This window comes from Bactrocera neohumeralis, chromosome 2 (assembly GCF_024586455.1).
Source record: "Bactrocera neohumeralis isolate Rockhampton chromosome 2, APGP_CSIRO_Bneo_wtdbg2-racon-allhic-juicebox.fasta_v2, whole genome shotgun sequence".
In the NCBI taxonomy this organism is placed as follows: Eukaryota; Metazoa; Arthropoda; class Insecta; order Diptera; family Tephritidae; genus Bactrocera; species Bactrocera neohumeralis.
The window spans coordinates 13,595,037-13,614,069 of record NC_065919.1 but is presented as its reverse complement, the minus strand read 5'-3'; the positions used below and the strand labels follow the sequence as shown (position 1 = coordinate 13,614,069).

The 19,033-nt window shown below is 32.5% G+C and overlaps 1 protein-coding gene across 10 annotated transcripts in view; it reads right to left on the bottom strand.

Moving 5' to 3' along the window:
• The window catches only part of LOC126767739 (G protein-activated inward rectifier potassium channel 3), a 93,571-nt gene that overhangs the window by 3,331 nt on the left and 71,207 nt on the right, over positions 1-19,033 (bottom strand). For 9 of the 10 annotated variants that reach the window (XM_050485322.1, XM_050485323.1, XM_050485320.1 and 6 more), the window contains 4 exons: positions 4,650-4,764; positions 667-1,197; positions 418-607; positions 114-350 (listed from right to left, as the gene is read on the bottom strand). In XM_050485322.1, the coding sequence (XP_050341279.1) occupies positions 114-350; positions 418-607; positions 667-1,197; positions 4,650-4,764 (1,073 nt within the window). Of the gene's footprint in view, positions 1-113; positions 351-417; positions 608-666; positions 1,198-4,649; positions 4,765-7,458; positions 8,004-19,033 lie in introns of those variants that run through there. The other variant, XM_050485326.1, reaches the window with a different exon arrangement.

Here is a 19,033-nt window from a genome sequence, read left to right as displayed (position 1 = left end):
ATGTAAAATGAAGAATTAGTTTCGCTGATGAATTTAAAACTTGCAGTTAAGTACACTACAAACTGACATTGTTTTGCAAAACTCTTTTTGGTTTTAGTAATTTTTCCACTCACCTAAGCCTAGTTTGGAATTCTTAGCATATTCGGCCTTCACATCATCCAATTGTTTGGCGCTACAAAGTGGTGTATCCACATCATAGGTGTTATTGAACAGCGTGTAATCCACCTCGTATTCGCCCGTTTCTTTACGAAACGACACCACATTCACAAAACGATGACCCCAAAGTATCTCCGAAGGCAGGTAACTGCTGCGCGCCTGTGTTGTCATGCCGGTGGACTCTATAACGCCCTCTACAAAACCAAATATTATATGAGCTTAAATGCAACTTCGTTATTTGAAACCACGTTTAGTACTCACCCAACATACAAACAACCTCAAAGCGTTCCTTCAACATGTCCGACGCCGAAAGCATATACAACGGACTGTTGCGATCGATTTTGTGCACGATCGTTGTCGGCCAAATGAACATTAGCCGATCTTCGCCACCATCTGCGCCGACTGTCAGCTCTTGCTGATAGAACGGTAATATTTCGCCCTCTTTAGTAATCTATAAAAAGAAGCAATCATTATATACAGTGTTACCAGCATGATAGTTTGCATACCAACCTTCTTTCTTATGATCTGCGCGCGCACGTGCGCCTCAATAATATGACTCTTTCGCATATCACCCACCCGGAACATCAGACATGGCACCCCATCCCGATGACAAATCACAGCATTTCGCGAGAAGAGCAACGTTTGTGCGCGTTTCTTGGGACGCGACAACTTCGCAAACACAATACCAACCATAAATGCTTGTATGAAAACACCCAAAATACACTGCAAACACATTATGAATATCGCCTCGGGACACTCCTCCGTTACGAAGCGATTGCCATAGCCTATTGTCGTTTGTGTTTCCACCGAATACAGAAAGGCCGAGACAAAGCTGCGCACCTCCGTTACACACATGCGATGCGTTACATTCACATTGCGTTCGGGAAAGAAATCACGATTGTAAATATATTCGAAATCGCCATGCGCATATGCGATCACCCACCAAACGAACGCGAACAGCGCCCACGAGATGAGAAAACTGAGCGCGAATACGAGCATTGTCCAACGCCATTGTGCATCGACCAGGGTGGTGAAGATATCCTGAAGGTAGAGGAAATAAGAAATATTAATTTTGTCAGCGAAATTATTTTTTGGGATAAAAGCAACATACATATAAAGGATTAAGATAGCGTTTTAATTTTAAATCAACCTAATAAACTCAAATTAGATATTCATTGTGACAGAAATGTACCCGGAAATTGTAAACATAAAATATTTAATTCTTCACCAATAATTATTTTTACGCCTTCAAAGAAATCCCCACCAATTGTAATACACTTATGCCAAGGAGTTTTCCAGTCCTCTTTTCATAAGCACTTTTTGGGATGGCCTTCAGCTACTTCTGCGAATTTTGTTTTAACCCTTCGATCGACTGGAAACGGATTCCATTCCGATAACTGTTGACTTATTTGCATGTCAAACTCATAAACTCATGTCTCATTGGCAGTTAAAATGTTCTCCATGAATATGGAATCGGCATTCCCACGATCCAGCGTGTCCAAAGAGAGCTGTTTACGGTACTCTTTTTGAAAACAATTCAGCTTTATCGGGACAAGTCAAGCAGGAACGCGTTTCATACCCAAAATATCCAACAAAATCATTCGCACGGACTTCTGAGAGGTGTTAAGCTCCCCTAACATCTATCTAACACTTTCCTAATGATTTTCAAACACCATATACTTCACGTTTTTAATATTTTCATCAGCTGAAGAGGTCGAAGATCGTCCAGAGGGAACCATGTCTGCGACGATCTCTCGTATCCACTTTGTTTTATTAAAGAATCACACATTTTGACTAATCACATGACAACATAAACGGTTTAAAGTAAGGAGTAAAATAGGAAATCACTATAATGGATTCAAAGTCAGCTGGAAAATCGGAAAACGAAGGGAAGCTCTAAACTGCTTGCATTCACTTTTGAGTTTACTCAAAAACACTTGAGAACATGTTTCCACGCCGTTTTATGAAGATAACTCACACACTGACCGACATAGTCTGCTAGAATGACAAAATGACCGAAGCTACTGTAATCAGCGGACCGATTTTATATAATACTTGTATATAGTATTATCGACTTTAAACTTTATCGTGAAGTTTCCTGGTTCTGTATTATAAATATACTTAGTGAGTCATTGCACTTTTAGTGGATATTTTTGAACAGTTTTCAGAATAGAGAAGAGTCTGATATAAAAGGTGTCTCAAAATTAACGTAAGATTGGTAGGTATAAAATATGCAACACACACTTTTCATTCTTCCGATTGTATTTGTTTGTTTTAACACAAAGTAATAGATAAACGAAAGGATAGAGTTATTTATTAAATAACTCATGAGATAAATAGCTTCGCGGCTTTCTATAGACATACGCAATCGTTTGTAGAAAATTTGTATGCCTACTCGGCACAAATGTGGCTGAATTTCATTAATGAAGCAAGCGTGGTTGTGAGCTTGTTGCAATAGAACTGTAATTTTAAATAGCCCATAAGAATAAATCTCATGGTGTCAAATCAGACTACTATCTAGAGAGCGAATGCTGATAACCAAATTGGGAGAGTACACAATCTCGAAATGTCTGCATGAAATTGAAGTGTTTCAAAGACTGTATGATATGTGGCACCGTCTTGTTGAAACCACTTATTCGCCATATCAATATCATACAATATCGGCAAAGTTGGTGTAACTTAATTTTCCAAAAACTATGGTCCAAGTATGCTTCCAGCCAAAATCCAAACCAAACTGTGGCAAGTTGTGAATGCAAGTGGGTTCTCAGAACAGCGATTTCGGCTTTTAACAAACCCATCCAGAAAATATGCTTCATCTCTCAGAATATTTTTGATCAGCATTCAAGCTTTCATTATTTTTGAAATATTGTTCAACAATGCAGACATGTTGTGCTAAGATATAAGAAATTACACAAACAAGAAATTAAAAAGTAAAAATCCTCTTGCCTGAAAATGCCATTCAAAGACCTTGATGAACTAGTTCAGAATTTACTAAAATTATAACTATTGGTAACATTAGATCCTGGCTGACAAAAATTTATAACTATTAAACAGTTTTCTGTTTTAATCAATGTAATCAATTATTAAGAAACAGTAATTTCCATAGCTAACTATAACCCATGATATTTCATTCAATATAACCAGGCATATTCCAAAATGAACGAAAACTCGTGTAAATATTATAAACCCTACCCACCTACTTTTCCGCTAATTCTTAGTAAAGCCAAATATTTTGAAAACATTTACGATTACTTTAATGACAATTTCAAATATTTCAACAACAAAATTAATGAATGCATTGTGCTCTACTAACCTTGTGACGTGAAAAACTTACGTAATTTACGCGCCACGCCTACAACTATTAAAAACGGTAATCTTGAGATCACAACAATAACTAAACTTATGTAAAACAAAAACATTGTCGAAAAAAGGTTACAATATCATAACAATGGAAGGTCGTCAATCGCTTTTAAACACAATCTCATCTAGATCTCCAAGAATTCCAAGGAATTTTATACCTGCCTACTGTGGTACCTGCTTTGTGCTTGACCCTTCCATTGTCAGAAAACAGCTAGAAGAAGAAGTGTGTAGCGCTGCCTGTTTTTTACGATATAAATTAGGGCAATTTCAGCAAAGCAGCACATTCGCAAAACAATCGCGTCTCTAAGCACACAAGTGAGCAACTCAAAGAAGAATCAACAACGAACTCTTCCGTGGTTAAACAAATTTCGAGCTTAAACTAATTTCTTATAAAAACTCAATAAAAATGACTGAAGTCGCAACAAACGTCATCAACAAAGCTGGTGCTGCCATATTACCACCTCAACCGTACGAAGTTACTCCACCGAATCCTGGAGAACCATCGGCATTGCAGAGACTTGCCGCACTGTCCGCTGCTGCAGTGGCTCATGACAGAGAAAACAACAGAGAGTCGGACTCCGAATCCGATTCTGCTTACAGTGACAGTGATGACAACACGGACACAGACACCGACATCGACGACTCCGATTTCGTAACTTTCAGCCTACCGTTTCGGGCACGTCGTTCAACACTACCAGCCGCACTCGAAGGACGGCAACTAGCTGAAGTGGCCAAATCTGCCGTAAGAAAGATGTGGTCACGACGTATGCGAAATCGATCAATATGCAATTGACGGATAGAGGGCGTGTTCCAAATCAAGCAAAAACTATTTATAAATCTAACTAATTAATTAACTAGTCTATGTAAAAGTGAAATTCTTAGAACTACCATGAGTTATGAATAAATATCTGTAATCGAATCAACAACAATTTCTTTGAAACGAGAAATTTTAGGTTAAGTTTATATTTAATAAAAGTTTTTCGAGATTCTGAGTCACATAATTTTGTTCGCCTTGCACCTTAAATAAAATAAAAAACGCTTTTTACTAACTCTAAACTGTCGGCTGTCGATTTGTTTGCTTTGTTTATTTTTGTGTTTTTTATTTGTTATTATTTCAATTCACTCGCACCCACCTGTAGATATCTGCGCCGGCGTTTCGCCACATTGCCTTGAACCACATTACACTCGCCATGCTTGAAGATTACACGTTTCCGCACACGCCGTGAACTGAAACGTGTCTGTCGATACCTGCAATGACAGATAAGCAGAGACACAAAAAATTAAGATCAGCGTTATTAAGTGCATAAGTGAGAAAAAATACATATAAATTAATGCTTAAGTATACACCTAAGTACAGCATATCTATTAGGGGTATTAATCCCTGCAAAGCCACCGTATGACAGCTGGATTAGTGTGAAAGGCTTCTTTGTTTTTTACTTTTTTTGGCTATCTCGCCAGCTGTGATAAAGGAAATTACGAATTTAAGTGAGATTTTCAGCTTTCACTAACTGTCGTGTCTGCTATAATTTGAATAGATTGCATAGAACTAGAGTGGAAAGAACAGATGGCCGAGTAAAATACTACTGTGGCAAAACTTAGTAAGACAAATTTCTGCGCCGAAACGTTCAAAATGTCTGAAGAGGCCTTCGTCATAATTGTTAGTCGCGAGCAAGTGTTTTTGATTGGTACAAATTATTCCAAGATGCACGAGAACGCGTTGACCACGTGCAGGACGGCCAACACCTACTGATGATCAACACGTCAATAGAATAAAAGAATTGGTGCCTGAAAATCGACGATTAACTGTCAAAAATCTCACCGGCATTGTTGAAATTTCGAAAATATCAGTGAAAACCATTTTAAAAGTCCTTTTGGGCCTAAGAAGAGTGAAGTCACGATTAATTCCAAAATCACCTAATTTTTTCGAAAAGCAGCCTCGTGTTGACGTCTGTGAAACAATGCTTTCCGACTACCAAGATGTTATAAAACGTATTATTTATTATGAGTCTAGTGTCAATACTTGCAACCCGGAAACAGACGGAAAATCTTGGAAAAGGTGAGCCAAAGTCCAAAAACCACGTCAAAGCAGGTCAAAAATCAAGGTTATATTGAGAGTTTTTTTCGATTATCGAGGTATCGTGCACTCCGAATTCCCTCTGACCGGCCAAATTATAATTACTTTGATTAGAATGACAAAGATTATAAAGAATAAAATAATAATTTTACAATTATGAACAGTCTGAAAGCTTACTATTTTTTAAATAATCTCTTAATCACTCTCATAAATAATATTCCAATTAAAGTAAATTGCATTGAATCCTTCATTTTCATTCCAAATAACAAATGTATGTCTGTATATATCGATTATTAATCATATTTATACTTATACTGTTTGCAATATAAGTATTTACACATTTGGCGCCTGGCAATCATTATGCAAGCACTATTTAATCAATAAATTTTAATTAAACAGTAAATAATCAAGCACAAAGTGATTAATATTAAGCCGAAGACACACAAATACTTAACTATAGAATTAAAGTAAATGTGGCACGCAAATAACTAAGTGATTATGTCTATATATAAATCAAATTTTCATAGAGAAATAAACAAATTAGATTGCTTTATGCCCACAGAGAATAGTCATCGCTTATCATTTACATATAACAAGTCAATTGAAAAGTTCCCAGCTTAACATTTTTTAGGCAAAATTCGTTATTTTATTTAACATAGTTCCCCTTTATGCGTGATACACTAGTTAAAGCGAGCCTCTAATCGCTCCACGCCAGTTGGGTCTAGGTAACCGAAACAGATCAGAATTTTTATCCGGCATAGGACTGGCGACTACGCATAATTCTGCCTCTACAACAACAACCTCTAACTTTTCGTTACCACTTTTGTAGTACGAATTGTCCTTTACTTCAAAAAGGCCTCAGTTTAAGCAATCTCCTCTTCATCCGAAGAAAATTTATTCCCAGCGAGCATTCTTTTGAGATCTGAAAAAAGGAATTAGTCGCTGGGGCCAAATCTGGAGAATACGGTGGATGCAGAAGCAATTCGAAGCCCAATACATGAATATCTGCCTTTTTGTATTGTTGAAATAGCGCTTTATAGATATGAACCCACACATTCCTGAATCATATGATCTACACTTTCATTTGATATCTTTAGAGCCCCTGCTATTTTTGAACAACTTCACTTTACGGTAATCCAAAATTATTTTGCAGACGTCTAAACTTAGCACACTATTACACTATCTCTAGTGGAGTACAGTTTAAGGCCCACATTCATGTAGGACCTGGATTTCCACCTGACCCAAATACTCAGTGGCCATGAGTGCTTTAGAAACTAGCTGTACACATATTGTCAAGATTTTAGTCCGCATTGTCCGACGTATACAGAGTGTATAGAAGACGCCGAGCAAGTACTCTATCATTAGCCTTCGGTTATCAAGTATAAGAGAAAAGCTGAAAACCACACTTGGAGGTAGTTCACGGTGGAAAATTTTAAAGCACTTTTGTGCGAGTCCTCTGTAAAATGGAAAGCTGTCAGCGTAGCGTCAGCGTTAATTATGATAAGATTGAGACATTTACAAGAGATTAAGCGTTAATCAGTCCGTACAATAGAGAACACTTAAATGTCGTCTTCTTTTGTCCCATGAAGTAGTGAATGAGTAGGTTAAGTTCAGCGGCTTCCTCCTACCACAAAAAATTAGCAATCCTTGGTGGTTGGTCAAGAGTTAATGGAATTATTCCAGGCCTTCCTTAAGCCTCAATATACCGCCTATAGCAATGTTCAACTTTCCAGCTGATTTTAAGTCCGATATAATGATTTCCAAAAAATTAACTGTTTCTTGTTTAACAAATTAGTATAAAATCAACTTAATGTCATTAACATAAGCATTATAAATTTATATATAGTAGGTTAAATCAATAAATTTACCACAGCAAACTTTGTATCGGCAGACAAGTGATTAACATAATGCACAACAGTAGAAACAACATTTCTGCTTGGAAATGGCAAAAACTGTTGGACAAAATCGCAAATAGTTTACAGGACATGAACTTTTTCCTATTTTTTGCAGCGAGATGGTTTCAAATGAAGAAAAGCGTTAAGTGGGCGTATCATGAGCAGTGCAAAAACTTTAAACTTATTTTCAATATATTTTTCTTATAAATCCACATAAATATGCCGAATTTGACTAAATTTGTTTTTTCTTCTAACACTTTTTCACTATAATTTTTAATGCTTTGTAATTTCAACTGTGTGAGTGTTATTTTTGTATTATTTTTTATTGTTTATTTGCCCTTTATATTAAATTTGGCATTTTTTTTAATTTTACTTTTAATGCACGTTCGCGTTTCTAAATGTTTTTCACGTTCACTTTTAACTTTTCGAACTTTTCCTTTGTGACATCTTTTTTAATTATCAATTTCCAGATGAGATTGAGACAGCTTAAATATGAACTTTGTTTAGAAGGAGCTAGCAAAAGAGGAGGCGAAACAATCAATCACAATACAGGCCACGGTCAAGGACTGCAGATCGCAGCCTAATGGACAAATATATACGAGATCGGAAAATCTTGCTTTATTTCACAGTAAAAACTTATATATTCAGAGAGATAAATTTATTTAATGAAAATAACTTTATTTTTTTAAGTTCGAAATTACTTTACTAAAAAAAGTAAGGATTTCTTGAAATAATAAAACACATTTAAGTATTGAAAAATTTATTAACAATTAAAACGTATGAGTGTTTTTTATTTTATTATTTTTGTTTATTATTTTTATTTATTTTTATTTTTTTATTCATTTTTATTTTTTTATTAATTTTCATTTTATATTTTTTATTTTATGTTATTTAATTGCTTTTAAAGCATTTCTTGGAAAAAACACATTTTAGTTTTGCAAAAATGTCCTGAAAAATAAAAAAATGTGTGTTTTTTATTTTATTTTATTTTTATTTTATTTATTTTTTTTTTTATTTTAATTTAAATTATTTTTTATTTTATTTTGTTATATTTTATTTTCAATTTTTTTAATGTATGTTATGTGTTATTATCTTATTAAGTATAATATTTTTAACATTTTTTAGTATTTTGAACGACATTTTTTTAATGAGTTTTTCTTAAGAATAGCAATTTCTATTATTTCTACTTCTGCAATAAAATTATATTTTCTGAATTTCACCCACTATCTATTTAAAACCCTTTTGTTACACTTGCTTTCACTTAAACTCTTTTGAAATGTCGTTCTTTATAACGCTCTTGACTCAGCCGCACTTATTACAATAAACAAAAATTAAGTAGACGCCGCTGTCAACAACTACAACAGCAGCTTCGGTTCTCAATTTAAAAACTAAACACTTCCAAATGCATTTCTATAACTTTAAATGTACATAGTATATAACAAATAAGACTAACGCTGTGTTTCCACAGGCAATAACTATTGCCGAACAGTAGTAAAATTTAAGCGCCAAAGTCGTTGGCAATATTTTTGTTGCGAACATTTTAAGACTTTAATTTTTGAAGTGGCGTCAGACAGAAAATTCAAGAGAACGAAAATTATAAAATTCCAATTAACCAAAATAGACGAATTTTTGGAAGAATATAACCTAATATTTTTAATTAATCAGAACTACAAAAATATTTTCAGACCAAATAAATGTATGCAGTAATAGACCTACAACTTTTCATTCCCTATATTTTGTTATATTTTTAATTTTTGTCTTACTTCGCTAAATTGTAATCTTATCATCCTCCGACCAGTTACTTATTAGTCAATTAACTTATGGTTTAGCCATATTCGGAAACTGCATTGATAATAACTACAGCAATAAAATTATTCCGACAACACGCATTGCTTGTCGAGATACCCATTTATATAAATCAAAACCAAAAACGGAAAAAAACAAAGCGCATATAGTGTTATGTACGATAGCAACAGAGCGCTTCTTAAGCCCGCGTTGTGTTCGTGTTTTTTTCCGCCTTCGCCTTCTTCAATCTTCAATATGTCATGTAAGTAAATAGTGATAACAAATGCATTCTAGTAAAAGTTATTGTTTCTTACATAAGTTGCATTGTATTCAAAATTAGTGTCATTGCTTGAGACGTGTCTACGCTAATTAGGCTGTGTTCATACACGGAAACTTTTGTTGCTCATGATCATTACATAGCACTCAGTGAACTCCGGCGAACAGAGCACAATCAACTCGGTGCTCTGATGCAGCAACAAAAGTATTTCTGTGGGAACCGGCCACTGTTACGAGGTGCCCACACCGTAGGTATATATTATGTTCTAACGCTTATCAGCAGCGTACAGCTATGTACAAGTATTAGGGCTTCTTTTACGCTATCAAGCCTTCAAAATTTGAAAATAGTAGGCATACGTAGAGACTAGCGTCTTAATAGTTTTCGGAACTATTTTTACTAATCCATTGTTTAGATTTTTTTAATTTTTTCAAGTTTCTTGTGGGTTTTGGTTTTAGTATCTTTTCTCTAGAAATTTCCACTGACTTTGTTCTGAAATGATCATTCATCAACTTCTTAACTGTTGCGATGCGATATCAAAAAAATATTCAAAATATTGTATATTTTGATAGATAATCACGAAGCTTAATCCACTTCAATCCAGATAAAATTGAATCTCTTCATATGTATAATAATAATATATAAACAATTATTCAAAGTGCCTTTTGAAATATTCAAGTTTTTGGACACCTTTCTGCAATTTTTAGGTTCTACTCTTTTACTTATGGGTTATAAAGAGTGATCCGTTTCTAGCTTCCCTACTTTTTTAAAGGAAAAACACGGCAAATTCAAATTGAATGGAGAATGTTTATTACCATTCGAAAGAACATTCTTTGACATTTATTTTTTGAAGATTATCTCTTTCAAATTTTGGCCGCGGCTACGTCTCAGATGGTCTATCCGTTGAGTTCAATTTTCAATGACTCGTTCGAGCATTTTGACTGGTAACTGGGGAATAACACGCGTGATGGCCTGAATCGAAGCGGGATTGTCCGCATAGACTTTAGACTTTACATATCCCCTCAGGAAAAAGTCTAACGGTGTGATATCACACGATCTTAGTGGCCAATCGACCGGCCCAAAGCGTGAAATTATCTGCTTACCGAAGTCTTCTCTCAGTAAATCTATTGATTGATGCGATGTGTGAATTTCAGCGACCCACAAACCACACCTGGTTTTTTCTGCATGAAATGTCAGCTCTTCAATCTCTCAGGTTGCTGTTCGTCCTAAATGCAGCAATTTTTCTTGTTTACCATTGAACTAGAAATGAGGCTCATCGCTGTACAATATTTAACTCGAAAACGTTGGATCTTCTTGGAACTTTTCAAAAGCACATAGAGAGAAGCGATGTGATTGGGAAGGTCGAGCGGCTTCAGTTCTTGCCTAATCTATGCTTAAAATTAAAAGCGTTAATTTAAGATCTCGACGTTAAATGCGCCAAGTCATTCCATACGTCAGTCCGAGTTGCTGCGGACGGCGCCACATGAATAACATGACAACTTGACAGGACTCACGCGTTATCTATCAAAAAAAGGCCATTGAAAAATGTATCTCTGCTTGGATCACCCGTTATATATGTATGCTAATACTAATGCTTGCTAGTACTTCTGGAATATTTGGCCTCTCCAGTTGCCTTTGTTTAGCTCTTCTCTAAAGGTTTCAACATGTGTCATACTTAATCCTGAGTTATATTTATAACCACGAACATTGTATTACTGTTTTAATTATAAATTGTTTTCTTAAATCCAGCCATCCAAACTGTTATCTAGTTCTTCAAATATAACGGCAAAGCAACACAATTGCAAATCCAGCACTTCCTATGACCTAAAAACTTGAACGAAATACATTCACGCCTTAAATCAAAAGCTTAGTGTATATGTTTGTAGAAGTCTGAGCTTTTTTTTTAACTTATTTATATATTTTCATGGAAATTCGGCAATAGCATGAGCTCATTACAAAATAAATAGAAAATAATGCGTCATTTGAATATAAAAATTGTCTAGAAAACTAAATCTTATCTTAATGTGTTAAAATGAAGTTTTTAAAGCTAATTTTGATGCAAATTTATTACAAAGCTGAGCAAGGACAGGCATAAGATTAGAGTTACAGTTTTGCGAAAAAATATAAATAAATAAACAAATTATAATTTACTTAAAACCATTTTGCTTTCACGCAAGAAATAATTTAGCTTAGAGCTAACAAAAATATGACAGCATAAAAATGCTAGCAGTGACAAAATATCAAGATGACTATCGAATCAAAAATAATTGCAAAAAGGCACTGCAACGATGGTTTGTTAAGTCTAGAGTTGCTTGAGCAGAAAACAGTTGTCTTGCCCTTAAGATCCAGGAAATTTGAAGAAAATTATATCGCTCAGCATAGCAGAATGTGAGATTACTTCACAGCCACAGCTGAAGTGAAGTACCTCGGTGTAATATGGGACTCAAGCATAGAATTTTACGGGGATTTGGAAAATTTGACAACTAATAAAATCTATAATGTTACTTATATCTAGAATGATGGTAAATAGAGGCTGTGTGCGACCCAGCCGACGATTTTTAATAGCTCAGGTGGTGCTATATTCGACTCAAATATGAATACAGGCGCTAGACATAAAATCATATGTTTGACCAATTAACGCAATACTCATGATAAGTACTTTCCGAACCATACCAAGGGACGCTGCTGAAGTATTGGCCAGCACTGCGCCCATTGACATTTAGAGATACGAAGTCGCGCGACTGATTCCGGACATACATTCGTGGATAGTTAGACAACATGGGGACCTGGATTTCCAACTGACCCAAGCACCCAGTGGCCATGTTCTTAAGAATACACCGTAAAGTCTTTGAAATAAAAATTAAATATTTTGCGATCTTCACTGCCACAGTGACTAAGGCCTTCTCGGTGGACGCAACCTGAAAAAACTTTAAACTAAATAGATATTGTCCATACAATAACTTGCGGTCGAAAAATATGAAAAATTGACAAAATGTTTGTAAAAAATGCTAGTTTTTAGAAAAACGCGCTTAAAGATAAGCTGATGGCGCTGATTAATCTGAGCGCTTACACTTTAAAATGCTGTAACTCAAAAACTATTTACGATAGCGATACACAATCGTAGTATGTTATATCTTAAGGCATAATCTAACGAAAATTGAAAGAAACAGATTTTTTTTTTTTAATTTTACACTCGGTGCGCCCCTTAAATTTAACAAGGAAGCGCTGCGTGACAGTAACAAAGGCAAATCTTTGGTTGTCAGTGTTGTTATTGTTTGTTTTTGCTGTTGTTGTTTGTTTTTGTTTTTTCTTTTTACCAAAACTTTGTTCATTTACATGTGAATTATAACTTCTATATCTGAGTGCCACTGTCCGTCTGCCGGTAAATTAGTTTATTAGCGCGTAGGAGTGTGCTAGGTGTTAAAAGCACACATCCACATACCGCCATATACACATAATACAACATATCGCCGTTCAAATTATTTGTTGTTTCATGCTACCCAGTGAATTAGTGGAACGTGACTCACGCAATACTTCGTCATTAACGAGACGGTCGTTTGTTTACTTTTTATTTTGGCATTGTTTTGCTACCGGTTCCTTTTTTCAACCAGCGAATACCTGGTAACACTTCGAATGTTCTTAATTTGGTGCTAACACACGTTTGTTGCTAATTTTGGAAACGTTGGTGCCTAAAAATAGCACCAATGACATATGCACTTATATAGATATGATTGTACATGTGTAGTAGTTAGATGGGCAGTTAAGTAGCACGAGAGTGTAAGCTTATGGGTTAGTAGTTAATAAAAAAAAAAAGTAGGTGATTTATTTTAAATAAAAAATTAGTTTTTAAAGTATATTTTGATAATAAAATCGAAATAATTACACTAAAATAATATTATTTCTAAATACAGAAAGTTAACTATAACTAATTAAAGCAATGCAATTGCTACGTTGTAACTTTTTTTGAGGTCTCAAAGCAAATATTAGTAAAATAAAAATATTAAAAAGTTCAAAAATATCTTGCAATCTTATGCACATTATTCTAACGAAAATCCAGACCATTAGCGCATACTTTAATTTATCATCGTGATAAAATTGAATAATAGCAAAAAAGCTAAAAATAAATAATTACTAAATAATGAAGAAGGTGCATTCATACCAAGCGTTCTATAAACAGCTGATATTTACCGCTCACCTAGCTGCTCACTGATAAGACGTAGCGTCATTTTTTTTAGGTTTACAAAACACCGAAGGCTTTACGATGTGCATGATTCACAAAGCAAATTAAACGATAAATAAAGTTAAAAACAACAACAATAAATTGTCACCTAAAATGCAAAACAACGTATGATCGAAAAAATCGAAATTGAGTTTGCTATTGCTTATGATGCACTATGATACGAAGCATAAATTTTTCAGCTTCCGTTGTCAGATATAACCAATATATAACCAATACTTAACCAGTATATAACCATTTTATAACCAAAACTGAGTTTTTTTTTCAATATGAGTGGTTTCTATTACAAAGTTTTCCTTTGCCCGTAAACTTATGAAAATTGATGTTACGTTATTTCAAATTTTAACCAATATATAACCATTTTATAACCAAAAGTCTAATTTTTTTCAATATGAGTGGTTTATATTATAAAGTTTTGTTTTGCCCGTAAATTTATGCAAAGTGATGTTACGTTATTTCAAATTTTAGCCAATATCTAACCACTATATAACCATTTTATAACCAAAACTCAATTTTTTTTTCAATATGAGTGGTTTCTATTATAACGTTTTTCTTTGCCCGTAAACTTATGAAAATTGATGTTACGTTATTTTTCATTTTAGGTGCCGATATGTAGTACGTAATTAGAGCAACGACAGCTGAATTATGCTAATGAGTATAATAAATGATAATATGCCAGACTAACTTCGCAATGTTAAGCGGTCGGCAACTAAGGAACTACTGATAAGATTGAGATTGTAAAAAACACAAAAAAAAAGACAAAAAAAAAAAATAAATAAATAAATAATAATAATAAAATAAATGTGCAGTTATCAAAAACTTATGCAGACGAGCTTACTTTATTTTAATAGCTATATACATGTATATAGGAGACATGTAAATTTCGAGCACATTTCCTTCTACTTATTATATACTTATTTAATTTTGAATGGGTTTTATATTTTTCGCGACAAAATAATAAAGTGCAGTGAACACTTATCAGCATCTAATATACTTATATACTCGTACAATACATAGTATATAGATATTACCCTTAAACATACGCATACTACAAATACATACTACATAAATTTGATACCTAATTATTAGTAAGTATATACATACATTTATAAGCTTCACAAATCAGTTCAAAGCTATAAGGGAAAACAAGAATTATGCGCATTTAGGGTGAAGCACGCCAACGAAACGTGCTGCTAGCAAATCATACCCGCCGGCTGTACAGACTATGATAGCTAAGCAAAAAAAGAACGCAAAATACACCCAAAAACCTATTTATAAATTAAATAGGCAAGCAATATTATTGTACAATAAGTATGTGTGCCAGCATGTAGGACAATACGAAAATATGTTATTATAAAAGCTGACAGACATCAAAAGCTTACGGAAAAGACATGCCCACAGCTGTGTTATGTGTTAAGCAAGGGAGAAAAAGGTGAAAACAAAAACGACAACGAAAATGAGAAAGAGGTTAGCTAAAGGGTTGTTGTACCGCATTTAATTTGTTGCTAAATACATACAGACATAGAGGCATACAAGGTCAGTGAGGTGGCGAATTCTGCATACTTGATACACATGTTTGTTGACTTAAACTTACTGTAGAGAATTAATTACACATTTTTTCAATTTTTATATTTTAAATATATCATAAATTTTGTTTAAATTTGTGTGTTGTTTCACTAGTTCGTTCATTAAGTATCGATTTTTATGAGGAGTTAGGTCCAAATGCAGGCGAAAACTTTTGTATAATCTTCAAATATAGAAACTTCTCTACAATTAGGCGCATAAATCTTTCATTAGTTGCAGTCCAATGCCAAAATTCAATGTCACAATAGAAGATGTTTACTTTCTGCTGGAATAATTTCATTGTTCCCGGAAATGTACACATAAAACAGATATAAAAAATAAAAGAAAATGAAAGCGCTTTAGAGGTACCATGAAATGGCGGCAGCACAATCTCTCAGTATAAAAACTATATTTAATACTAAGTATATTTACAGTATGATCTTTATTATAAGTATATTGACTTTTTCTCTATTTATTAAGTTGCAACAAAATAAACAAAAAACCGGTAATTTTTATGGCTAACGAAGTGGATTAAGATAAACAAACGTAAATGGTTAGAAGGCATAGATGGCAAGGTATGTAATGAATGTTGAATGTAAACAGACTTAGTACATAAATTGCAAAACAACGTATCATCAAAACAGTCGAAATTGAGTTTTTTTATTGCTTACGATTCACTACATCTTATTACATATATGAAGCATAAAATTTTCAGCTTCCGCTGTCAGATATAACCAATATATAACCATCATATAACCAATATATAACTAATGTATAACCAATTTATAACCAAAACTATTTTTTTTTTTCAAAATGAATGGTTTTGGTATACCGTTTTTCCATCGCCTATAAACTTATACTCGTAAAAAGTTTATTTTGCATTTTAGGTGACGATATTGAGTGTTTCCGAGATATTCAGTGTCAAAAATCAAGGAAACAAATAATAAAAAATATTAAAAAAATATAAAAAAATATTTAAAAAAAATAAAAAAAATATTTAAAAAAATATAAAAAAATATTAAAAAAAATATAAAAAAATATTAAAAAATAATTAAAAAAAAGATAAAATATAGAAAATAAAAAATTTATTTCATGTTTGCAAATCAGTAAATTTCCCACAAAACATTGGTTTTTGTAATTTAAATTTTTTATTTTTTCAATAAATTATAAAATTCACAAAAAAAAGGAAAAAAATGCTTTAAAATAATCACATTTTAGCAGTTAATATCTTTTAAATGGTTGGGTTTACAAAAAAATCATAAGAGACCATTTTGTAGCGCATTTAATTTTCTACAAAACCTAAGAAATGTGATATTTTTTCAAATAGTTGGAAACCAGTTATGAATTTCTTTAACGGATAATAAGAAAAACATAGAAAAATGTAAAGTGGTGGACCTTTCCGGTTCAATTAAGAGCTCATACTTGAACAGATTTTCGTAGAGCTTCATAGACACTTATTTTTCAGAGTACCTCGCGAAATCATTTTTTTCTTTTTACTCACCCTAATGTATATGTTGACATGTTATTGAGTTTGTACTGGAAAATATATGCGTACTCCGACTGCAATGTATATTTGGAATGGTTTTAAAGTTGATAACTCAACAACATCGTAAGCGGTGTCTACGCCAATTAAGAAGAAGAACTCAACAACAAATTAACAGAAAAACAAATTACAGATAATGAACACCATTAGTGAGGTGAGCTGAGCTGTTTGCAAATAAATTTAAAGTAAGTAATGACATAAGTAGTGCCTTATTCTGGGGCCGATTATAAGCAGAAGCCAGTCAGTTTTACTGTAATAGTCTATAATCGCTAATAAAATTAATTTTGATGTTAATAATTTTTTTTTTTTAATTTTTGTAATTTTTTTATTAACCTGCTGAAAAAATTTAAATTTTTTTTAATGTTTAATATTTATGTTAAAAAAATATTTAACTAATTTTTTTGCATATAACAGTTTTTTTAAACAATTTATATTAATTTTTTTATTTAAATTTTTTTTAATTGGTAAAAAAAATTTTTAACTATTTTTTTTATATATAATTTTATTTCTTATTAGCCTGCTGAAAAAATTTAAATTATTTTAATGTTTAATATTTTCGTTAAAAAAATATTTAACTAATTTTTTTTATAACAATTTTTTTAAAATATTTAATTTAATTTTTTTTATTATAAAATAATAAAAAAAATTTTTAGAAAATTTTTTTATATAATTTTATTTTTTATTTTTTTAAATTAATGAAAAAAAAATTTTATTATTTTAATGAAAAATATTTATGTAATGTTAAAAAAAATATTTAACTAATTTTTTTACATATAACAATTTTTTTAATCAATTAATAATCATTTTTTAATTACATTTTTTTTAATTAATTAAAATAATTAAAAAAAAAATTTTTTTTTTATATATAATTTTATTTTTTATTAGCCTGCGGAAAAAATTTTAATTATTTTAATAAAAAATATTTATGTAATGTTAAAGAAAATACATTTAAACCTATTGTAAATACTTGTGACTCAACATACATTATGTGAACCAATTTGATTGACTCCGTGGCTGCAATTTCGCAATAAGCTATAATGCATACCATATATTTGGTTATTTATTGCTAACATACATACAGTACATATATGGATTAAAATAAATGTTTATGCACATATTTTGCGCCTCAGTTGCTATGCGCAGCATATATGCGGCTGAGGCAACGCGATTTAACATTTGTGATGGAAATAAGCATTTTTATGCATATTTATCTCTATAAAAATACATAAATATAGTATATTGGAGTGTATATGGCCTGCATGCAGACACCCCCCTGATGCATTCACACCACAGCCACTTGCAGAGAATTTTATAAATGCATTTGCTAACGTTGTTGTCAACTCAGTTGACGTTAAAATGCATTAAAATTGAGCTGTATTTGCGAGAATGCTTTCATAGCCGTTAGATAATTGCATTTATATATATGTGTGCATGTACTATATAGAATATAGGCCTGCATCTGCGTATATGTTGGCTATTTGCAGCCGCTGACGTCAATCGCTCTCAGTTTTAGCTCAGATATCGTAAATATATGTACACTGGTGCACACGCTAAATATGCTTATAATAATATTATATATATATATAATGTTGTTAAGTCTGCTCAATTTGTTATTTTCAACTAGGCAATTAGTGATTAATGCACGTCATAGTGCATTTCCTAGCGTCAAAGCGGCACGTCATCAATGAATAAGCCAAGTTTTAGGAATTTGTGTGCATGTTCGATTCGCCGTTTTTTCTTTTTCCTGCTCACCCGCTGAGCTTAGTATTTGAGTTGTTACAAATACCACTTTTTATCAATAAAACAAATTTCAACCAATTTCTCTTACATCTGATATCGATTCACTATCTTTTATACTACTTTATGATATAATGACCTGCGAAGGGTATTATAGCTTCGATATAACCGAAATTAACGTTTTTTATTGTTCAATCTTTCATCTATATACGAGATATACAATAGTTACTTGTTTGTTCTCCATTATCTATAAACATTTTCCACTTTTATAAAATTATCATAACAATACCTACACTTTTTCTAAAAAATTATTTAATGAATTCACATTCGATTAACATCACAAAGTTTAATGACATTTAATCATATATTCGTGAGTAATTCATCATAGTTATTCGTTTCAAAGCGAACA